The sequence below is a fragment of the Trichosporon asahii genome (assembly GCF_000293215.1).
Source record: "Trichosporon asahii var. asahii CBS 2479 unplaced genomic scaffold scaffold00035, whole genome shotgun sequence".
Classification (NCBI taxonomy): Eukaryota; Fungi; Basidiomycota; class Tremellomycetes; order Trichosporonales; family Trichosporonaceae; genus Trichosporon; species Trichosporon asahii.
Window position 1 is genome coordinate 264488 of NW_014040889.1, and position 23096 is coordinate 287583.

The 23096-nt window shown below is 59.6% G+C and overlaps 7 protein-coding genes across 7 annotated transcripts; 3 read left to right on the forward strand and 4 right to left on the reverse strand.

Annotated features, from left to right (window-relative positions):
• Window positions 1-833: 833 nt before the first annotated feature.
• Window positions 834-1838, reverse strand: A1Q1_00864 (uncharacterized protein; the record flags this gene model as incomplete). The annotated part of the gene is made up of 5 exons (XM_014325764.1): window positions 834-1206; window positions 1331-1427; window positions 1480-1622; window positions 1702-1751; window positions 1815-1838. The coding sequence occupies 5 exons, from the start codon at window positions 1836-1838 to the stop codon at window positions 834-836; spliced, it is 687 nt and encodes a 228-aa protein (XP_014181239.1).
• A 686-nt stretch (window positions 1839-2524) lies between these two features.
• On the forward strand, window positions 2525-3627 carry A1Q1_00865 (carrier protein rim2; the record flags this gene model as incomplete). The annotated part of the gene is made up of 2 exons (XM_014325765.1): window positions 2525-2808; window positions 2883-3627. The coding sequence occupies 2 exons, from the start codon at window positions 2525-2527 to the stop codon at window positions 3625-3627; spliced, it is 1029 nt and encodes a 342-aa protein (XP_014181240.1).
• Window positions 3628-4468: 841 nt separating this feature from the next.
• A1Q1_00866 (uncharacterized protein) lies at window positions 4469-5077 on the reverse strand (the record flags this gene model as incomplete). Its single annotated transcript, XM_014325766.1, has 3 exons — window positions 4469-4597; window positions 4702-4876; window positions 5061-5077. The coding sequence occupies 3 exons, from the start codon at window positions 5075-5077 to the stop codon at window positions 4469-4471; spliced, it is 321 nt and encodes a 106-aa protein (XP_014181241.1).
• Window positions 5078-13647: 8570 nt separating this feature from the next.
• A1Q1_00867 (metal ion transporter) lies at window positions 13648-14231 on the reverse strand (the record flags this gene model as incomplete). The annotated part of the gene is made up of 2 exons (XM_014325767.1): window positions 13648-13952; window positions 14147-14231. 2 exons carry the CDS (start codon window positions 14229-14231, stop codon window positions 13648-13650), a joined length of 390 nt encoding a protein of 129 aa, XP_014181242.1.
• A 426-nt stretch (window positions 14232-14657) lies between these two features.
• Window positions 14658-16967, reverse strand: A1Q1_00868 (regulation of cell growth-related protein; the record flags this gene model as incomplete). Its single annotated transcript, XM_014325768.1, has 3 exons — window positions 14658-14724; window positions 14771-16900; window positions 16945-16967. The coding sequence occupies 3 exons, from the start codon at window positions 16965-16967 to the stop codon at window positions 14658-14660; spliced, it is 2220 nt and encodes a 739-aa protein (XP_014181243.1).
• A 246-nt stretch (window positions 16968-17213) lies between these two features.
• Window positions 17214-20049, forward strand: A1Q1_00869 (uncharacterized protein; the record flags this gene model as incomplete). Its single annotated transcript, XM_014325769.1, has 2 exons — window positions 17214-17296; window positions 17346-20049. The coding sequence occupies 2 exons, from the start codon at window positions 17214-17216 to the stop codon at window positions 20047-20049; spliced, it is 2787 nt and encodes a 928-aa protein (XP_014181244.1).
• A 2519-nt stretch (window positions 20050-22568) lies between these two features.
• Window positions 22569-23003, forward strand: A1Q1_00870 (uncharacterized protein; the record flags this gene model as incomplete). Its single annotated transcript, XM_014325770.1, has 1 exon — window positions 22569-23003. One exon carries the CDS (start codon window positions 22569-22571, stop codon window positions 23001-23003), a length of 435 nt encoding a protein of 144 aa, XP_014181245.1.
• Between the last annotated feature and the right edge of the window lie 93 nt (window positions 23004-23096).

The following is a 23096-nucleotide window of genomic DNA, read 5'->3' on the forward strand; positions in this document are numbered from 1 at the left end:
ACGACGGCAGAATATGCAGCCGAGGAAGCATTGAGGAGGAGGAGGGAGGTCTAGGTGAAACGGAACACCTGACCCGCCGTACCGTCATCCGACCAGGGGACCCATCCGATCGGATCGACCCTGCCTCCTACCTGCTACCGATCCTATTCAAAGCAGGAAGCAAAGCCCGCGCGCGCCGCTTACTCCTGCTCTCGTTCTAGGTCCTCTAAAAAGCTTGCGATCACATGCAAGCCTGTCAGTTGTGCAGACGTCGAGGACATCGTCAGTGGGCGAAAGCCACATTGCAGCCACACCGGGCCACACCGCGCAGTGGTCAGCCGTGAGGGGCTCGGAAGCGGACTGGTTGCGGTCTCTTCCGCACCCATGCAGAGCAGCCCGTGATCGCCCATGCACCTGCGCCTGACCCGCTTGAATTGTTCCAATGCCTCTCTCCGCGCAGACTGGGGGGTGAGCACGGGGTGAAATGCATCAGTCGCAGACTAACCCACTCTGACCACCTAAACTCAAGACCTGTCCAATCTGCAGGACACGACCTACCCTCCCGCACACGTGCACTTACGCTCGGGAAGAGCGGATGCGGCCTCTCTTTCCGGCACAAAGGAAGTGGCTGTAATCTCGGTCTCAACTTAGCTGACGACTCTTCACTAATGAGCGATGGGAAGCCTAAGACGCACCCAGAGTGCCACTGTTCCGCATCCAAATCAGTACTGACGCGTAATCCCAAGCCTGACCATGTCTCAGACGCAAAGCCCCGCTTCTCCTTCCCATTTCGCCGCCTTCGCCGCGATTAGTGAGCATACATGCATAATACAGATAGACGTAGTCATGACAGTCTAAGCCTCCTCGACGATCTCCTCGGCCTCGGCGTACTCTTCCGCCTCTCCCTCCTCAGCTCCCTCTCCCCACCAGCTGATGAGTCCGAGTCCCTGTTCTCCAACCGCCGCCGTGATACGGAACCCGGCGCTCTCGTAGGGATCCTTCTGCTCCTCCTCCTCCGTGTCCGGCGCCTTGGGCGGTCCGGGCTCGTGCTCGTTCCACTCGATCGAGTCGACGCGGAACCGGATCACCTCCCCCGTGTCGTAGTAGAAGCGCTCGGCCTTGAGCGTGTTCTGCAGCTCGGACTCGTCCAGCTTCCGCTCGTCTTCTCCGGGATACCAGAAGAATCGCCGCTCGTTCTCGTCGCTGTACTTGTTAGCTTGGGCAAAGCTGTGGTGGAGCTGGAAAAGCTTACTACGCAGAGTTGTCCGGCAGCAGAGACGGAGGGATGTAGATGTCCTGGAAGAAGCCGAGGGAGACTAATGTCAGCTTAGAACACACATGACTAGCTCACCTCGGATCCACTGCTGCGTGGTGCTCAGAATCTTGCCGAGAATGACCTCTCCAAGGAAGGGCGAGAACATCATTAAGCGGAACGAGACTGCTGTCAGCTACCAGTGACATAGAGCACTTAGCTGGCCTCCCTTTGAAGGCTATACCCACCCTTGTAGTACATCTGGCCGTTGCCCCACGTCACCCGTCCGTCCTCGGCCGTCAGGATGTCGTACACGGAGAGCGCGAGACCGCGCTCCTTAATCAGCTTGTTTGCGTACCTGCTGTCAGCTAGGAAGTCCTCAAGCACGCAGCTGCAATTGCTAAGGAGTAGTCTAAGGGACAGTGTGAACCCAAGAGATGCCCTCGCCAACAACACCGCGCACTACGCACTTCTTGTTCAGCGCATCCTGGATGGTCACCGCAGGGTTGATGCCGAACGTCTTCGGGGCGACGGGTACTGTGTCCTGCTTTGTCAGCTAACGCTAAAGATCTAGTTAGCTCACCCTAACGGCGATGAGGTTGAACATCTCATCGGCTTGCGCTGCGGGCGTACGTGCGGATGAGAGCTCTTCTTGGGTCTCAGTCGGTCACAACAAAGTGCTCGCTGTCGTCAGAAACTTGTCGGACCTCCACTCGCGCTGATCGATAGATTTGATCCCGCTGCTCTCTCTGCGGTGGAGGAGCGTTACAGTGGAGAGGACGGAGGCAAATAAGTAACCGCAGGAGACCGGCTCCACCACGTGGGCTGTAAGCCGGTGAGGGACGTCATCCTGCCCTAATAATTTCTGCGTCGGGAAATGAAATCTTGCTCGCAGGACCGGCGCTTAACGAGTGTACTCAAAGATACGATTTGCAGTCGTTACAACTCCATCTGTCCTTTTTCCATCAGCAATCTCCTCGGCCTCCACCCTCGTCGTCTGACATTCCGGTCTATCTCGGACTCTCTGTTTGCCCCTCGTCTCGTGTGACTTGACTACCGGAACGCCCGCGCCGACCGCTGCCTTCGCCCCCGGCCATCACATCTGGCTCCGCCGTCTTCACCGACAGCACCCCACCCCCACCCCGCATGTCCGCCGCCAGCACCAGCGCTGCTGGCTCCAGCGCCTCGGTGCCATTACCCCGCAAGAAGAAGCAGCTGCAGGGATGGCAGCACTCTTTGGCCGGATCGTGAGCTTTCACTTTCGCGGACATTGCTAACGCCAGACTCGGCGGTATGGCCGGAGCGATCGTGACGTCCCCGTTCGACGTGGTCAAGACGCGCCTGCAGTCCGACCTGTTCCGGAACGACACGTCGCAGAGCGCCCACCTCCTCGGCGCTGAGGCGCGGGCCGCCGACGCCGCGGCTGCCAAGAAGATGTCCCCCCGCTCCGCGCTGAGCAGGACCATGTACCAGTTTGTCGACACTGTGTACCTCATCAAGCGGATAGGTGTCGATGAGGGCTGGCGCGCGCTGTACAAGGGTCTCGGGCCGAGTCTGGTCGGCATCATTCCTGCTCGGTGAGTTCCAAGCGTCCGATAGGGCGCGGCCTCCAATGTGCACTGGGGCAGCAGTGATGGAGAGCTCGCTGTAGAGCAAAGAGAAAAGAGCAAGCGCTGACGCTCAGTGCGATCAACTTCTACTTCTATCCGACGTCCAAGGCCTTCCTGGCGCGAACATTCCCGAACGCCGGTGAGGACTCGCCGCTCGTGCACCTCGGTGCGGCGGTGATTGCTGGCGTGTGCACTGCGACGGGCACGAACCCGATCTGGGTGGTGAAGACGCGCCTGCAGCTGAGTGCGCGGAAACGCGCCGAGAGCGCGGCGGTACGTTCGGCGCAGAAGGCGGCGCACACTCCCTTGGCGCAGCGTGCGCCGGCCACGTCCGCCGTGGCGATGACCGTGGACATTGTGCGCAACGAGGGTATTTCGGGGCTGTACCGCGGTCTCTCGGCCTCCTACCTCGGTGTCTCGGAGGGTGTGATCCAGTGGGTGCTCTACGAGCGCTTCAAGAAGCTCGGACGGCAGGCGGCAGGCGACCTCGAGAAGCAGTCTTGGGCGAGCTATGTTGGAACAGTTGTCGGCGCCTCGGGCGGCGCCAAGGCCGTCGCCTCCCTCATCACGTACCCGCACGAAGTCATCCGGACGCGCCTGCGTCAGCCCGCCGTCAACGGCGTCGTCAAGTACACGGGCCTGCTGCAGACGCTGAAGCTCATCGTGAAGGAGGAGGGCGTCGCGAGCCTCTACTCTGGTCTCACGGCGCACATGTTCCGCGTCGTGCCCAATGCTGCGTGCATGTTCCTCATCTACGAGCTGGTCGCCAACAAGCTGGGCCAGTGAGCGAGCTAGAGCGAGCGCAGCGAGCGAAGGCGCCCGCCTAGCTATATGCTGCCTGAGCATCTGACCAGCGTCCGCACACGAGATCAGCAATACCCCCAATCCATTCATAGATACTGCATTTTACCCCCACTCGATGTATCACTATCACTTTTTTGGCTCACACGACCACCTCTGATACATAATCAGTCAGGACAGTTCGCTGAATAGACGGGCGTTCACTCGCTCGGTGAATTGTCGGGTACACTGTGTCGGCTGGGCGGGCCAGCCAGGCCAATTTTTGCAGAATTCCATCTGCGCACTGTGGCCCTGTGGCTCGGCCTGCCTCGGTGTCTTCCCTATCTGGCCACGATCTTGTCAGCGCCAGTAGCCTCAGCTGCGTTAACGCCTCAGACTCTGTAGGAGATGTGATCCTGCTACAGTCTGAGCACTTTCACTCGCTCGTAGATCTTGCAGACCTTGCAGACCTTGAGGACAAGATCCGGCATGTCAGATCCGAAACCTGCGCTGACGACGCTCTTTTGCCACCCGCCGCCGCCGGGTGGTAGATTTGCCTCCAACTCAGCGACAACCTTCATCCTCTAAGCCGCAGAAATCCCTACGCAATCACGCGCACATCGTCAACTGAGCACCGACACACGCCTTGCGTGCTGCGCAGAATTCTTCAAAATAATTCTGCAGATCGCCACTCTCCCCCGCCCACCAAAATCTGACCTCCACCGCCACTTTCACCACCACCCGTATTTTTGCCCACGAACTTCTTCGTCAATGCGTAATGTAATACATCCCGGCATCCTATCCGAGCTCCTCAAGCTGTTAAGACTGCATAGCAACCGAGAGACGCTTAGAAAGAGATCGCAGCGCCGCGCTGCTTCTTGTCACCGCCGAGCTCGAAGTGCTTGCAGCGCTTGAGAGAGATCTGGTGCTTGGACTTGCACGAGGTGCACTCAAGACGAAGGACAACCTTCTTGGTCTGGCGGGGTTAGCTTTGGACAGATGTAGGGGCAGCTACGCTGCGACGCTGCGCTGCACTGCGCTGCGTGCGTGCGTGTGTGCGTGCGTGCAAGAGATACTCACGGTCTTGGCCTTCTTGTGGAAGACGGGCTTGGTCTGACCACCGTAACCGCTCTGCTTCCTGTCGTAACGACGCTTACCCTGGGCGGAGAGCGAGTCCTTGCCCTTCTTGTACTGGGTAACCTTGTGGGGGGTGTGCTTCTTGCAAGTCTTGTGCTTGCAGTAAGTGCGGCGGGTCCTGCGATGGTTAGTGACTGAGAAGAGGGCGGGTCGAAAAGTCGGCGAGAGGCGAGGTAAAGGGAAGTTGCAATGCGCCGGACGTCCAAACTGCCAGAGGACTTCTAGTCCCAGCATGCAGCAGACGTTCGTCGGAGAGCAGTTCCAATGCCGTCGTTGTTTCGCTTTGTAGTGCCGAAACTCACTTAGGAATGTTGACCATTTTGTCTGGAGAATGTCAGCAAGAGTGAAGAAGTGGAGGACAGGAAGAACGCGACGACAAGCGACAGAAATGAAAAGCGACTGCAGTGGGCGAAAGGCGGATCCGGACAGGCGAACAGGAAACTCGATTCGTTCAGGTTGAAAGTCGAAATGTGCACGCATCGGAGCGCGTGCAAAATGTAGGCAGTGGGTTGACTTCGAGTGGCCGGACTCCTTCCGCACTTCTAGATGCTCCAGCTTCACAGAATCAACAGGATCCCGACACCCAGAACGTCTGCACAATCCCGCCAACGTCTGGAAGCGCCCAACATCGTTCCAACAGCATTTCACCCTCTGATCGTTCCAACATCCCGCAATTTCGACATTCCATTCCCAGCTTCTCAGTCCTCCCTTCCGACGATAGTCTCCCCCTGTCTGTCGTGTCGCTCGTCTCGCATGTCGGTGCCGTTCGTCGCAATGCAGTCGCCGCAAATCGTCGAGTCGTGCGTTCCCCACTATGCACTCACCGGAGTCGAGGGTCGGTTGACGGTTGAGAGATGACCTGCCTGCAGCTTGACCTCGAAAGTCCGGGCAGGCCACAGTGCAGGACGAGTTTGGCGGGGTTTTCGGCGGTTCGGCGTTAAAACCACGTGTCACCCAGTTTATGTGGCACTCGTGCACCCACCCCTCAGGCCACATGCTTATCGTATCTTCTCTTCGACGTGCTGATCTGCATGCATAGTCTGTAGCTCTTAGAGCCGCTTGGAGTTCTGTGATGCATGCTGGAAGCACACCGGTTAGGCAGAGTGGGTTACTAAGTCATCGGCTTGACTTCTGGATCTGCCGCTCTGCATAGGTGCTGTATCTGTCACACTCTTGTCTACTAACTTGCTGGCTCTCATGCTTCTCCGTACGAGACCTTGGCCTTCGGTACCCAACGTCAGAGTGACCTGAAGATTGGCCCCGCCATGGACATCCTCATGCGGACGAGAATGGCTGAGGCCGCTACCCTCCGTCACCCCTGCGGCGCAGGTACGTTGCGGTCGCTGGCACACACGGTGACCAGTCACGATCGCCATTGATGCACGTCAAGGCGATGATGAGCAGTGTCCAGGACGGTGGATGCGGTGGCGGTCGCTGGAATAGGAAGGTGCCGATCAGAGGCATGGACGCGTGAGTGAGGGACTAGGGAGCGCCATTCTCCCCAGATTGGAAAAGCAGGAGACGATCTTGCGGATTCGAACTCGTGACTGGCGGACGGCCACTGCTCTTGCCGTTTCTGGTCGTTGCGCCTTTCAGGTGCGCAGGTGCGGTGCTCTTGGTCGCCCCTTCACACGCCAGGCACACACCCTGGCTGGACTGGCTGTGATCAGCCTCGGCCCTGCTCCCCCTCTCGCCTTCCGCCACCCCGCATAGCGCACATGGCACACCCTGACCTCTGCCTGAGCTTGTCGCCTGCCCAGCCCGCCTGGCCTGCGCCCTCTTGCTTCGTCCTCCCACATTACCGACCTTGCTCCCCCGCAGACTCACACCCACTCCATCCACTGGATCCTCGGCCTTCTTCGCTAAGACGGATACATCATCGTTCTCGGTCTTCGTTCTTTCTAACACCCCCTCGACTTGTCCACCCAGCAACTCTCTCAACTGGTCTCGGTGCAGCGCGCCCTTATCGAGTCTGGCGTTTCTGGCTCCACTACCAGCAACCACCCGCCGCCCCTCTCAAAGCCCCCCTATTGCCACTCAAAGGCAGCGCCCACTCGGAGATCATCCTTTAGCTATACCTTCCAGCTCGTGAGTGTCGAGTGTCACATCAACGCCAATCACTTCACTGTCAAACCCCTCTCCACTGTTCGCGGAGTGTCATCAGCTCGCCCGCGCACGTCGCCATTGTTGTTATCCGCCGCTCGGACTCCCTCCTGTGGCTGGGGATAGCGGTGGGGTGTCGCCCCTATCTGATTCCCATTTCCACACGACCGCTTACTCTACCCCACTTCACACTCGGCAATCTGTCCAGCGCACCGCTTCTGACACCCACCAGGTAGAAACCTCAGTTCGTACCTGCTGCCTCGTTCACCCCTCGGGGCTCACTGCTGTCCAATGGACACCTCGACCATGTCCTTCTCGGACGAGCAAGTCGCCGCCTCCGAAAGAATAGCGACGTCCTCGGCTTCCACCGATCAAATCGAGCCCGCTCCGTGGATGACTCACACGATGCCCCCTCCTACCAAGATGGAAGGCAAATCGATTCACTCTCGGCCAGCCCTCAATAGCGTTCCCCTCAAGTCGTATGAGGAGGTCGCCTACGCCAGGGTCGACGCTCCGGACTTGAAGACGCTTACCTACGACGATGACGGACCACCCACGATCCTCATTGTCTTCATCCCGATCCTCGTTGTTCTCGTCACCGTCCTTTTGGGCGTGCTGATGTTCCTCATTGCACTGCTGTGCATGAAGCGTCAGCGCGGCATCCGTCTCATGGAAGATGGCGGACCTCTCGATCTCAGCAAGGGTGACGGCGTCATTGGTGAAGGCGGTACAGAGGGCGTCGAGCAACGCTGGCTGGAGAATGCCGACCCCGACGTTCAGGAGGCTTACAAGCGTGCCAAGGGTGAGCTTCCCGCAACCAGTTGCATGCTGACATTTAGACTGGCAGACGCAGTATCCGCCGTCTTCCGTTCCCACGGACATCACGTTGTCCCAGTTCCTTTCGATCCAGGAGAAGGGCGTGTCGGCCTGGGCGTTCGAGCCCGATTACGAGGAGAATCTCTCTCTGTTTGTCCAATCTCGCACCGAGATTACTTTCCTGTCGGACGGACCTGGCATGCCCGTCCGCGAGGGTGGTGGCAACTCCGTCATGGCCAACCTACCCTTACCCAAGGTTAATGAGGTCTACTACTGGGAGGTCAAGCTCTTCGAGAAGGCCCCAGCGACTGAGGTCGCGATCGGCCTGGCTACGAAGCCCTACCCCTCTTTCCGACTTCCTGGCTGGAACAAATTCTCGGTCGCCTACTTCTCTTCGGACGGCTTCAAGTCTCACAACTACCCGTTCACCGCTTCGTCCTACGGCCCTCCTCTTGCGGAAGGCGATGTTCTCGGTGTCGGATACCGCCCCCGGACGGGTACTGTGTTCTTCACCCGCAACGGCAGGAAGCTTGAGGACTGTTACACTGGCCTTAACCGCCTCAATCTCTTCCCCACTGTCGGAGCGAACGGACCTTGCACGCTTCACGTTAACCTCGGCCAAGCAGGTTTCGTTTTCATCGAAGCCAATGTCAAGAAGTGGGGTCTCGCTCCCATGGTCGGAACTCTTGCCCCGCCTCCGGCATACGGCAGCGAGCGTGGTAGCATCCTCCTGGACGCAGGCTATGGAACGCCCGGAGCCTCGAACTCGCACCCGAACCTCAGCGGTATCAGTGCCCTTCTGGAGGCAGCTCGCGCCCGTGCTGCAGCTCAGATGAACGGCGGCCAAGTCGCTCGACCCATTCCTGTCGGCACCTCGCCTCCTCACGGATCCAGTGGATCCAGCAGGCGACACCGTCGAAACCCTTCCCAGCCCGTGGCTCCTTCTCCCCTTCGCTCGGGTGAAGGTGGCCCTGGTCCTTCGACGCAGCGCAACCAGGCCGGCGGCACCAACTACGTGTCCCCGACCGACACCCCGCTTGTCGCTCCTCGCGTTCCTCCGGCTGATGTGGACATTGTGTCTGACGACGGCTACGACTCTGCCACCAGTGCTGCGTCGAGCCACCGTTCGCCCCACAACCCTCCGACACCCAACGTTCTCGACATCTCCCTGCACTCTCTCCGGGGAGAGAACTACTTCGAGCGCAGTGGACGAACATCCGCGACGACGTCGGACAGCAGCAACCGCAGCCTGGCTCCCTCCGCTGCGGAGAGCCGAGCGTCTTCTGGGAGGTCGAGCTCCACAGCTCGTCCCAACATCGACCGCGTTCCTTCCTACGGCCCTCCGGCCGACTCGCCGCCGCCTCCGGGCTACGCGCCGTTGGACCCGCACATGTACTCGCAGGGCCTCCCTGGGGATCTCCCCGAGGACCTGATTAACCAGGCCATCGCTGCCATGAGCGAGCCTGAGCGACCCGCGGCCCAGCCGTCACCGCCGCGCTCTGGCGGTCCGCTCAACTGGATCCGAGACCGGGTCGGAAGGAGCGATTAGTTGTGTACCCATTTGTTGTTGACATGCATTGATACTTATCCCGGCCTGAGCCTATACCGTGACGGTTGGAAACCCCTTTCGGAACGCAGATTGTAGATTGTGATACTAGAGAACCATGCATCACCCGCTTCACGACCAGAACTTAGTAGTAGAAGAATCCCAGCTTCAGCCGGGGATGAAAGTAAGTCCGCACGTGAACTGATCGTCATGAAGTCATGATCGGCATGAGGAGCTACGTCTGCCGTCCTGGGTGTCTGCAGCAATCGCAACACATCGAGATACGAGGCTGCACAAGACCGTCGTGGGTTGCCCCACTGCAAGAGATGGAAAGGAAGTGACGGCGGTAACGGTCGGTTGCATCGGCTGATTATTGTTGGGGTTTGGGGCACAGTGATCGAGCGGGTGCGGGTGCGGGCTGGGTGGCGCGTGGGGGACCCGGTGTGTGCCCGAACCTGAACCCTCCACCGGAAAGACCAGCCAACATCCACAGTCTGGAGCATCCTCACTCCGTACTTCATCTCTTCCTGGCCGCCGCCGACCATCGACATCGACGACGCCTGTCCCCCTCCGACCCCCAAGGCAAGGCACGCGAGGCATCGTCCTCCGAGCCTTTGCCTTTCTCACTCCCTCATCTCCCCCATCACCGTCTTCACAAACAATCACCCGCGGCGGATCCACGGTGCTCTTGACGCTACGGTTGACTAGCCCGTCAACAACAGCTTAGTTCCCCGACTGCGCTTCGCGCACCGTCACCTATTGACCGCCACCATGCGCTCGTCTCGGCAGCCCACCAAGTCGTCTCCGCTGTCACCGCGCGACTCCCGGCCAAGCGGAGCGGCGAATGCGGTGAACGGGAGCGTGAGCGCTCGGCCGGGACCCGGGCCATCATCGAGTGCCGCGCAGGGAAGACACAGCCAGAAGCCCTCCATCAATGTCTCGGGCGATGCTCCGATGCCTTCCTCGCCGCTAGCCGCGACTACGCCATTGACATCCTCGACACTGAGCCGGAACGGGCAGTCGCCGCCGCCGCTCTCGTCGTCGGTATTGACGAACCCGTCCGCACTGTCCAACCCCTCGACCTGGCGCTCGGAGCAGGAGTCACCCGGACCAACGGCGCTCCTCGTCCCGACTGATAGACCATTAGAAGACCTAGAGCAGTGGCTCCCGAGCCAATCACGCCTCAGTGTCGAGAAGGAGGTCGTCCTCAGCGGATACGCGCTGTACGGAATACGCAGCTGGTACGTTGGATCGGATCGCGCCGCGTATCGGCCGCATCGCCTCCCACACAACACACATTCGCCGATCGCTCACACACAGGTATCTTTCTAGAACACATGGGGCGTTCACCATCGCGGCCTCGACGGGCAAGCCATCGGACAAGGTGCGTAGGATCCATAGCTGCCAAGCACGACGTCGTGTTGGATCGGTCTGTGCTAACACCGTCAGATCCATTGTTATCTCCTGGTGCCGGACCCGCACCTCTCCCAGCAGGAAGGTCAAGCCGAGGTTAACCATGTTGCCAACTGGATCGGGAAGCAGATCAACGCTCATGCCCGCAAGACGGCTTATGGAACGCTACTCGTGTCCACACCGTCCATCCACGGACAGGAAGTGTGAGTGTCCGATCGTCGCGCCGGAACCGCTCGGAACCGCTGTCCTCTTCCCTTCGATTCAGCTGACATTGCAGGTGGCCGATACCCGGAGGTGACATGCGAGAGGTCTGGCCATACATCGTACTGAATACCGCGCTGCGACGATTAGGCTGCGGTGGCCGCGCAGCCATGGGCAGTGAGCTTCCGATCTCTGCAATTCGGCGCAACTTCAACGAGCAGTACCGCATACCCAACGGACCAAACAACACCATCACTGCTGCGCCGTCACGAGCAGGTTCACCTCCTCAGTCCCCGACGTCACCAAGGCACAATTGGTTCAACCCGCAGAATGGGAAGCCAAACTGGGACGGGCCAAGCGAGACGAACCTGCTGTCGTCCTCGACCAACTCACACGCCAACATGGAGGCGCTCTGTTCTGATCCCATCATGCTCAATGTTGTGGAACTGGTCAAGCTCATCCAGAGTGCGCTTGCTATCTGGGGCCTTTGGGGCGGATACACTGATAGCAACAAGGACAACCAGCTGGAGCCGGACGGGCTGTTCTGCGACGAGACTAAGGCGGCCATCGCGGAGTGGAGGAGGATCATGGGCATGGAGAATGACGACAACTTCAAGATCGAGGTGAGTTGTGCGGCACGCTTAACAGGTAACTGACCATCAGCGTGAGACTTCTGGTGGCGTTATGGATCCAAAGACGTTATCCGCGTTGCTGTCGTCTATCACTAGCACCCGCTATCTCCTCGCCTGTCTCGACTGCGACAAGCTTCCAAAAGACCCCTTCACCAACATTCGACGCTTCATGGAATCGTGGCGGATATTTCAGTCGTCTGCGCTGGGCATCCGACACCCCAGCATCTGCTTGACGGTGGCCGGGTTGAGACAGCTCAACTCGGTATACGTTGACGGACGCAAGGGCCACGCCACCGACGCTCTCAAGGTACACCGCCTCCTTATTTCTGGCGTTGCGAACGCGACCAGCACTCTTTCAGCCAACTTGAAGGGCGGAGCATCGGAAGAGACACCAACGCCGCTGAAGAAGCGAGAGAAGCACATGAAGTACGCCGAAGACGGAGAGTCTGGCTTGGACATGATCGTGCCAGACGCTGGTGTGGGCTCGGTCGCCGGACCCGACGTCATCACTGTCAACCTCGAGGCGTACGTCAAGGGCATCCTCAAGTCGCGGGAACGAGACTGGGACGCGATCGGGGCGCGGCGGGTGGCGGAGCTGTGGAACGGCCATGTTGCAGAGGGAAACGGGCACAACCACCAGCACCGTGGCAAGTTCTTCCGGCGAAGGCATGCAAAGGAAGACCAGGGTGACGAGGGTGTCGGAGCCGCCGCGATAGACGCATTCAAGGGAATGAAGCAGGGCGTGCAGAACAAGACTGCGAAAACGGGGCAAGCCGTGAAGGGCGCATTAGGCATGTCCACGGGGTGAGTCAGACACGTAGACACGAGGGGGACGCTTCGTGATCACCCCAGATCTTAGCTGACGTCGATCAGAAGCAAGCCCGCGAAGGGTGGCGACACATCAGATTCGGAGACGGAGCGCATCAAGAGCAACAAAGCCCAGGCTCTGAATGTGCCCACCGTCGTTGGTCCGACTCCACCAGACGTCGAGACGCTGTCCAACATGTCGCGCTCGGTTTCGCCTGCCGCCATGATTCCCGCGTCCAGTTCACGCGGCAACCTGCGTGTCGATGGCGTCGGTCTCGGACGACCCCCGACGCATTCTCCCCACAACACCTTCCTCTCGAACCTGTCTGGCGAGTACAGCGACGAGCCCTCGTTCCGGGGCAGCCAAGCTTTATCAAAGTCCTTCAGCAACGGATCAGTGCACCACCAACCCTTCAACTTTGGTACCAGCCCGCGCAGTCTCTCCAGCAGTCGAGGCATGGACAGCCCGATGCATCGCCCGCGCAACCTGAGCGTGAGTGTCGGCAGTGTCGCCCACGACCGCACCTCGCAGTACTCTGCGCAGCGGCCGCCGCCCATGTTCCGCACTATCAGTGACGGCGTGGACAGCGCGGCCGAGTGGCCGCCCACAACCTCGACTGGGTCGCGCAAGCCGCTCCCCGATTTTGCGAACCCCCCATCGGGAGATTCTGAAGCCCCGAAACCGCAAGAGCCCCAGCGTCGGCACTCGTTACAGGATCGGAGCCATTACCGAGGGACCCGCATCCAGAAGCACCACGTGCTGCAGGCCGACGTCGAGCTGTGCGAGACAGTGTGGGCGTACATGGACCGGGAGCGTTCGCTGCGTCGCGGGGCCGAAGCCATGGCCCAGCTCGAAGAGAGCGCGTACCACGCCACGAACAAGATTACGGACGAGCTGCGCGCGCGGCGAGCCACGATTGACAAGCTCGAGGCAAAAGTCGCCGAGCTTAAGCAGGGTCTGCACCGCGCCGCATACGAGGACGTAGAGGAGGACCGCAAGTTCCAGTGGGCGAGCAGCAAGATCGAGTTCTTCTTAAGCGAAGACACGAACACGCCCGAACTCAGCTGGGGCCTGAGGGAGCTCGAGAAACACTGGGAGGCGCTGCGGACCGACTATGAGCGCAACCTCGCGGGATTGGGACAGTGGAGGCAGGGCGTGCAGCAGCAACAGGCTGCCATTCAGGCTCAGCAGCAGCAACAGCAACAGCAGCAGCAGCAGCCGACAATGGGCGTCATTTCCGGTCTCCTGTCCAAGATCGGCCTGTAATAACGAACATGACGATATAGACTTGATATGTAATGCATGAGTGGTTTGTGATAATGCTGGTGCTCCTGTCTTTCCCTCCTTCGTGATCTCAACTATTTCTTCTCTCAGACTAATCTCTTATCCCCATCACCGCTGCCTCCACCACTCGAAGACCCGCCAAACCATCCTCTCGACGTCTCCTTGGCTGGCGGCGCATTCTGAGCAGATTGAGGGGAGGAAGCAGGCGGGTCAGAGGGTTTGCGCGCCTCGACATCTCCCAAACCAAGATTCTGGAAATCGTCTCGCGACATCAAGCCATTGTCCATCCTGCACTCGAGGTAGGCCTTGGATTCGGGGCGGCACGAGCCCGCATCGGCCCGGTTACGCTTCAGGCAGGACATGTACGAGATCATGAAGTCCTTGCACTCGCCTGTAACTGTTAGCTTGGGTCGGTTTGTGTACGATGTAGCTCGGCTGGTGCGTAGGAGGTGAAGGAGGTGGTCAGGGGTGGGTAACGAGAGAAAGGTGTGGAGCGTGGGCATGGCAACAAATGCAAGAATTCTGGGCCGCCCCCCTGGAGCTTGGAGAGAGTTTGGGGGCCCAGAGCCAAAGAGCCAAACTCACCATCATGGTCGAGCGGGAAGGAACCGCGCTGCGGCGGGGTGACCTTGAAGGACTCGGAGAGGGCTCCGGGGCGGCCGAACGACATGGTGTTTCCTTCTTCAGTATCTGCCGATGATAGGTGTCGTGGAGAACGTGGAGAATGATCGTCGTGCGTTTGTGTGTGTGGTGTCGTTCAGATCGGGTGAAAGAATCAATGATAAAGGTCAAGTTGAAGATGCAAGGTGACGGTGTAGGCCGGCTCGGCCGGATGCGGAGTCGCGAGAATGTGGAGGTACGAGGTCTCAGGTTCCTGCAAAAGTTGGGTTGTTGGTGGCCGATTCCGTAGATTCCGAATCTGGGTGGCGAAACCTCGGATTGATCTCGATCCCGTCCCCAATGCGGACTCCGATTCAGCACTGCCGCTACAGCTAATGGTGCAAGTATCTGCATTGGTGGTACAACATATGGATGGACACTGCGTACAAATTCTCCTCCTCTCTACGACCAACCGCTAACAGCCTCCGGCCTAGGTCTACGGACGATGCACCGACGAGCGGATGTAGGCCGAGGTGCGGTCTGGCTTCTGGTACTCCCTCATCCTGTATTCGGTTAACCAGCTGTGTCGGATAAGCAAACAGCACTCACAATTCCTTGATATTGTCGACAATCTCGGCCGCGATACGCCCATTCTCGGCCTCAAACTCGTACCGCTTCCGTCCCCCGTCGCGCCACACGTACAGCTTGAACCCGCCCGCGCGACCAGAGAGCTTCACATTCGCGACGAGCGTGACGTGGAAACTCGTCGTCTTCATTGTGTCGAAGAACCCGCGGTTCTCGGACGGCATGATCTGGAATGTCAGCTTGGAAAGCGAGCGCCAGCTTACGTGGATGTAGTCTCCGTCGATAGCGAGGACGCGCTCGTGCTTGCCAATGCCCGTCTTCCGGAGCACGGTGTACTTTGTGAACGCGGTGAGGTCGGGCGGCATGTGCTCGCTCGTGCGCTTGAAGATGTTGGCGTTCGGGTCGCCGCCGCGCCGGTCGCCTGTGCCGAGGCCGTTCTCGAGTGCCCATCGGCGCGTGACGAGCGCGAGCTCCGTGTTGCTGCCGAGACTCGCGACGGTACGGTCCAGGGGCAGCGCGAGGCTCTTGTTGCCGAGGCACAGCACCCACTCGCTCGACGGGCCCTGGAGGCTCTTCCGCTGCACGAGGACCTCGGTCAGGTCGGCAATGTACATGTCGCTCGGGACGGAGAGCGTGGTCGTGAAGGCGACACTTGGTGTTGCCTCGACACGCACGCGGAGCAGGGTCGGGCGGGACCTAGAGGACGACAGCTGCTCCGTGACATCCATCATGTCTTCTGGCGACCGCGCCAACGCAGGCATGGGCGCGGCAGGTACAGGAACAGGCGGCATAACGGGCAATGGCGGAACTGGACCGGCAGCGCCGGCGGGCTGCGAGTTCTGGCGGACAGGTGGCCGGGTGGGCTCCGCGATAATGCGAGATGGACGCCGCTGGATCAATGGCATCATCGCCTCGTTCTGCTTTCTCTGCGACTCGGACGCCTTGACGATTCCGAACTGGCCGTAGGAGAACTTGGAGATCTTCGACTCGCGATCAAGAGCGGGGAAATCCTCGTCAACCTCTCCGTCGTCTTCAACGATGCGGAGACCCCAATTGATCGTGGTGCAGTCCTCCTCGGCGATCGGCGGCTGCAGACCCTCCTCCCAGTACTTCCACAGAGCATAGCCGGTGACTTCCTCCACGGTCGCGTCCTTCCTTACTTGAACAATGACTGGCTCGCTGGGCTCATCAGAGTGCGGGTAGAAGAGCTCGAGGCTGAGACTTGGCAACGTGGGCGGTGCAGCGACACTGGCGTAGAGCGAGTTGAACGGGTTGACCTGGGTAGGTGTGCTGGCGGGGGCTTGTCCGTCTCCGGTTGACACAAGGTGCGGGACATGCGCATTGAGTAGCGCGGTCAGAGCAGACTTTCGCGGGGCATGCAGAGGTTGGCGACCGAACTGCAAGGCGGGCTCATCCTCGGTCGACGATCGTCTATCATCCTCATGTATCGTAGACACACGGCGAGGCGGAGCCGGCTTCATGAAGTTCGAGACCTGCCGCATATGTGTCGGCCGTTTCGGCGCGGGAACCAGCTCCTCGTCCACTTCATCGTCGTCAACGTCAGAGCCTTCGTCAACATCAACTTCCAAGTCGTCGCCGAGGTCCTCAACCGGCACAGCCCCGCCGCTGTACAGCGTCCCCATCAGGCTCGGAGCCGCGCCTCCCACCGAGCTCGAGCTCGTCAGCTCACTCCGCAGCTCAGGAGACAAGGGCAGGGACGGCGGTTTCGGTTCCGGTTCCGAGTCGGCTCGCGGCCGGCTGTCGGGATCTCTTCGTCGCCGCCGTCCGTCGTCACGTCGCCCTGTCACGCGCATGCCGAGGCCACCCGTTCGGTTTCCAGGCATGATAGTCTGCGTGTAACGCAGATTTGCCCCGCCTGGTCGCGGTGGCTCCGCGCCAGCGACGTCCGAGGGCGTAGACGCTTCCCCAGGGCTGTAAGCACCGCCGCGCCGCCGGGCAGGTGCACCGGGCTCCTGCTCTGGTTCCGGTGAATCGAGTGCTCGTTTTATTTCTGGCCACTTGTCAATGTCACTCAAACCCATCGCTTGGACGTAGGGGTTGCCTCCGAAGGTCGGATCGAGGGTGACAATGCGCGGCGTCAGGGGGTCGTCTGTGGTCCGCAAAGCGGACAGCCGGATCGCGTGAAGCACATATCTGAAAACGTCAGCCACAATCGCGGGGCACATCCCGTTACCAACCCGGTATCTGTTATCATAGCCATGTTGGGCAGCCATAAACCCCGCCCACTCGCCGGGAGGTCGTTAGAGGTCGGTGCTGGGTATCGGGGAAGGGATGTTGAGGAAGGCGTGAGCTACGGTGAGGATCGACAAGTGACGACAAAGAAGGCGGGGCACCGCCCTGTATCACACCACACGTCATTGTTGCCACTGTATCTCTGAATTTCAGAACTTCGGGCTGCATCAGTCTCATCCCTGCTGCCGTCACAACAACCGTCGACCAAGCAAGCATGGACGACTTCGAGCTCAACATCGCTGCCCCCAGCGACGGGGGTGTGCTGAAGCGCCAGCTTGCTCCGAAAAAGGGCGGGAGGTGGACCGAGAGGTAAGCTCAACTAGCTCGATCCCCAGCTGACCTCCAGAGTGAAGCAGAAGCAGGCTGTCCGACGAGCGGTCAAGAAGTTCGACTCCGAGCCCAACTACGGAGCAAGTCCGAAGTCGAATGCTAAGGCGACACCCCCAGCTCCTAAACCTGCTCCTGTGTCACGACCAGCTTCCCGACCGGAGCCCGCCCGGCAAGCTCCCGCCCCGAAGCCGGTCGCACGACCGGCAGCCCGCCCTGCAGCTTCCCAGGCGCCGATCCCGCAACCGCCACAGAAGGTCAGGCTCCCGAAGGCTCCGATCTTCGACAACGACTCTGACTCTGATTCTGGGTCGGACTCCGACTATGAGACCAGGGCCGGACCCTCTCGACTGCCGATGACGACTGCCGCCCCGGCAGTGCCCGCCAAGCCTGCTGCGCCTCAGATCGTCTCCGGACTGTTCACTGCCTACCAGCGTCTTCCCAAGGTCAAGTCTGAGCATGTCGAGGTCGGCGCTCCCACCAACGCTCCGGTGGACACCTCGTCGTTCGCCAGCCTCGGCCTGCATAAGTTCATCAACCGTCACCTGAAGAACAAGCTCGAGATCAAGGCGCCGACCGGTATCCAGCAGGCGTGCCTGCCCTACATGCTTTCGTACCCGCTGGACCCGCACGCGCGAAGAGACGATGACGAGGAGGAGGGTGACGACTCGGCCTTCCAGGTCTCCGACGACGCTCCGCGGGATGTCCTCATCCAGGCCCAGACCGGATCCGGAAAGACGCTCGCCTACCTGCTGCCCATCGTTCAGGCTCTGCTCCCGCTTTCCAAGCTCAGTTACATCGACCGATCGATTGGTACTCTTGCTATCATTATGGCACCGACCCGAGAACTCGCCCAGCAGATCAGCAAGGTTCTCGAGAGCCTGCTGACCATGTCCCTGGCAGCTGACGACGACGACTCTGAGGACGAGCACTACACGCGATGGCTCGTTTCTGGCCTGCTCGTCGGTGGTTCGACCAGGACGCACGAGAAGGCGAAGCTTCGCAAGGGTGTTCCGATCCTCGTCTCGACGCCCGGCCGTCTGCTTGACCATCTGCAGAACACTGCCTCGTTCCAGTGTGGAAAGTGCATGTTCCTCATTCTCGACGAGGCGGACCGACTGATGGACCTCGGTTTCGAGGAGACGATCACGGGCATCATCAAGGCGCTCGATGGACGACGGAGAAACGAGATCAACGCCGAGAAGGAGCAGGACGCGGAGGGTGGTGGTCTTATGCGCTGGCCGTACTGGAATCGGGGAAGGCAGACTGTGCTCTGTTCCGCCACCGTCGACGCCAAGGTCGAGAAGCTCGCTGGTATCGCTCTCCGAGACCCTGTGCTCTTCAAGGCTGCCGACAAGGAGAAGGAGGAGGCGCGCGCCAAGAAGGCCGAGGCTGAGAAGAATCAGATCGCCGATGCCGTTGCCGAGGCGAACGCGATCGTGATTCCTCAGGACGAGAAGTTCACCCCGCCCTCGCAGCTGTCGCAGAAGTACGTCGTGACGCCGACGAAGCTCCGCCTTGTCGCCCTTGTCGCCCTACTCCGTTCACTTGTCTCCGACAAGGCGAACATCGAGATGGCTGAGAACGGAAACAAGGTCATCGTGTTCCTCAGCTCGACAGACGCTGTTGACTACCACTTCCGCCTCCTCGGCGGCGTCACCATGGGTGGCCCCGCTCCGGCGAAGGAGGACGAGGACGAGGAGAGCTCTGACGCCGAGGGTGAGGGTTCGGACTCTGAGGACAGCGATGGCGAGGCGAAGCCGAAGAAGGAAAAGAAGAAGAAGGCCGCCAAGAAGCCGTCGCAGGCTGACGCCATCACTCTGGAGTCGCCTCTCTTCCCGAAGACGACGATCCAGCGTCTTCATGGTTCTTTGCCGCTGAAGACTCGTCTTGCAAGCCTGAAGGCCTTCGCCGAGCCGTCCCCCAACCCCTCCATCCTTCTCGCCACCTCTGTCGCCTCGCGTGGTCTCGACCTGCCCCTCGTCCGTGCTGTCGTGCAGTACGACCTGCCTACCGAAGGCGGCGCGGCCGAGTACGTGCACCGTGTCGGTCGTACGGCTCGTGCCGGTAAGGGAGGAGAGGCATGGGCCTTCGTCGCGCCCAGCGAGGCCGAGTGGGTCCCCTGGGTCGAGGGCAAGATGGGCCGCGCCGAGGGCACGGACACGAGCAAGGTGAAGCTCACCCAGGTCGGCGTTGAGGTGGTGCTGAGGCGCGGTTTCGGCGGAAAGGGCTACGAGTACGAGCAGCGTGCGACCGACGTTCAGCTCGCATTCGAGCGCTGGGTGCTCGAAGACCCGAACAACGCCGCCCTCGCGCGCAAGGCGTTCGCCTCCTTCGTCCGTGCCTACTCCACGCACCCTATCGAGGAGAAGCGCTTCTTCCACGTCAAGTCCATCCATCTGGGACACCTCGCCAAGGCGTTTGCGCTCCGCGAGGCGCCTACTGCCGCTACTGCCGCCGCCGCGCCCAAGAAGCAGAAGGAGCGCAAGGACAAGCTTTCCAACAAGCGCAAGCGCGAGGAGGGTGAGGAGGACGAGCCCCGCAAGGGCGGCAAGGAGACGACGGCGAGGAACGAGACCGAGCGCCGCATGTACGAGGCTGTCAGGAAGCAGGGAAGGCAGTTCAAGTCTGGTGGCGCGCTCGGCGCGTTCTCGGACAACAGCACTGGCGAGTTCCACGTTATGGACACGAGCGCGCTCGAGAAGATGGTCAATCGCAAGTAATCATAGACTTTGTAGACTTCATGGCATATGGCATCTGGGATATTCGCTTTCGCACATGGTGCTACGGACGAGGGCGTGGCGCTTGTTTCAGTCCAGATCTGCTCTGTGTCTGCGCCCTCGCCAGACATTTCCTTCCGTTCGTCGTTCGAATACGCCTGCACAATGCACATTGCTTCGCTGGAGGTTGTGTTCTGCACTCAATTTGACAGCAGTCATCAGCCGACTGACCATTCTCGCCTGCAGTGTCAACGTCGAAGCAACCGTTACAACCACCTTAGCCTTCCTGCCGCCACTCGGCCGGCATTCAGGCAAGCACATTGCGTAGTTGTCGAGCTTACGATCAGCCTTCCTCTGCCTTCCTCTGTCTCCTCTGCTGCTAGCTCTGCCCATGCAGGCTTCACCGCCCCGTTCAATAGGAGCTCAAGTCAAGGGGGGGGCCGAGTGTGGGTGAGCTGGAATACAAGAGTGAAGCTGACACCAGACGCCCGCCGAGCTTTCAGTTGGATTGTCGAGTAGGCTGAGATATCGTTACTGTGCAGCTGATTCACCACGGCTGCAGCCCACTGTGCACTTCATGGCAGGCTCCTCGGAGGCCGTGAAAGCTGATCAAACTCAGATTCAGTTCAGAAGGTATAAGTCATGGAGTAAGTCTGGTCTCAGAAGCTGGCAAACGTGGACGTTTAAATTGGCTGACTCTCAGGCATCCTCTGTGACTCACAACTTCCTTCGCCCAGTCTTGGCGAACAACTTTTGAGCCGACCGCCAGCCTGCATATCTGGAACAGCTCAACATGCAAATGAGGTTAGAGATGTCTCCGGTTAAGCTGCCGGAGAGTGGCCAATATCAGGAGGCAGAGATGTGGCTGAGAAGGTCCTCAGCAGAAGCTGACTGCAGACCTTTAAACCGACATGGACAAGTGCCACGAGGACGAACGAGCGAATGAGCGGATCATGTCCTTGCCGCTCTCGTCGTTGAGTCAGCTGCCACCAGCCCATCAGGCACAGCTGACCATCTCCAGTCCAGACAGCTAAGTGAGCTAGATCATGCTCAGCGATCGGTCTAGCTAACGAACAGACACCACATCTCCTCGTCGCTCTCAGCCAGCTGGCAGCTAACAGGGTGAGCTCGTGGAGGATGGTCAAGCTATGTCCAACCTCGTGCTCTTGCGATACCTTCAGTGAGCTTTCGTGGCTTGGGGTCCGAGCTAACAGCAGCACAGCCACACTTTGGTCGCACGCAGCCGACCGTGACTAACTGGCTGCTAAAAATAGTGAGCTGCGCTGAGGGAAGGGTGTGAGCTGACTTGCAGGCAAGCCGAGCTGTAAGTGAGCTGGGGACGTCGCGATGAATAGCTCATTGTAGCAGCTCCTCTGCGAAAACCTGGGTGTAGGCTATCGAAGTTGGGTACTCCTAAGCTGACTCCAGCACCCTGCTTTTCGTTCGTCAGAAAGTTATCGACACGGTGGCATCAGCTCATCACAACTCCACCCTTCGTAGCCACATCGGCTCGAACCCACCCTCATTGCTACAGACTGAAGAGCAAGTGGTAATGTTCAGTAAGCTACATCACTCACCATTCCAAGCTGAATGACACCCGCCAATCAGGCTGGGTCAAAGGGTAGTAGTGAGCTTTCATTGTCTGGTAAAGCTGACGACCAGAGCATAGGCACACTAAGTTGTAGGAGACCACAGCTGAGCTGGCTCTAGTCTGCTCCGATTACCTCCGACGGTATCCTTAGAAACACTATCCAATCAACAGGGTCTCAACTAAGTGGCCCTCCTTGGTGCTGACATGAGGGCGGGTTGATTGTACCGTAAGCTGCGGTGTCACGGCCAAGCTAAATCTCAGCCAACCGCCACAACGCGGGGTCGGTGGTGAGTTGCTTCGTCTGTCATTACGCCAACTGACAACCAGTCCACTTCGGAGTGAGCTTCACCTGAGGCTACATGTGATCGATCCGGATACAGATACTTGCTGCTGCTAAGTGGCTTGGTATGAGGGAGCTGCAAAGGGCCTACTTCTGCCAGCTGGCGGACAGGCAACCGAATATGAGTGAGCTTACCGCGCTGTGACGGAAGCTGACTCCAGTCGTATTCTCCTGGCACCCGTAGGCTAACCCTATTGTTCTTTCGAGCTGACGACAGCGCAACCTCTGCAGCATTAACATCTCAGTTCACGCTCAGGGAGTGGCATAAGCGTCAAGAGTAAGCTTCGGAATGGTTGGGTAGAAGCTGACCTCAGGACACTGACCTAACTCATCCGCCACACACATCTGTTGACAGCCACTAGCCTCCCCTCTTACCACGGCTATGAACATGTTGACTCGTTACACTGACTCGACTACAGCTCCAACAGCCTACATAAGCAGCCTTCTGTTCTCCTCAACCTCAGCGCTCCTCATTACGCACAACAAGAGAACACCGCGCGACACTCAACGCCACTCAGACCAACACAGGACCCACCGACACCACGCTCTCCCCACCTTCACAAGTGCCAACACACACAAGCACAGCCAATCATGCCCCCTGCTCCCAATCACGAACACCAGACCACAATGATAGTCTGCGGCGGCCTGCGCTCCTTCCGCGTCCGTCTCCCTGCGGCTCCAGAACATGACTTCCCCGACATTCCAGGACTTTCGAAGATGGACCAGTATCTCATCATCGCCCAGCGTCAGAGGGTCGATGACCGCCTCAGGGCGGTCGAGGAGACGCAGCGGGGTATACTTGAGCGCCTGAGTCGGCTTGAGCGCAGTCTTGAGCGCAGTCTTGAAAGCAATTTTGGCGAGGGACTGTCGAGGGCCACAAACACGGCCACAAACACGGCCAACGGCGTCGCTGAGGCGAGCGCGGCAGGCGCGGAGAACCCGGATGCGCAGGCCGGCAGCACACAAACCACGACAGAGTCGAGTCGCGAGCACAACGCCCAGGAGATCCGTACAGAACGCAAATAAGACAGTGGTATGATTACGCGATGCATTGAAAGTGTTGGCGCATGCAGTATTACAACAAAAAGGTCTAAGCTTCTCTCTACTACTCCTCTCCTC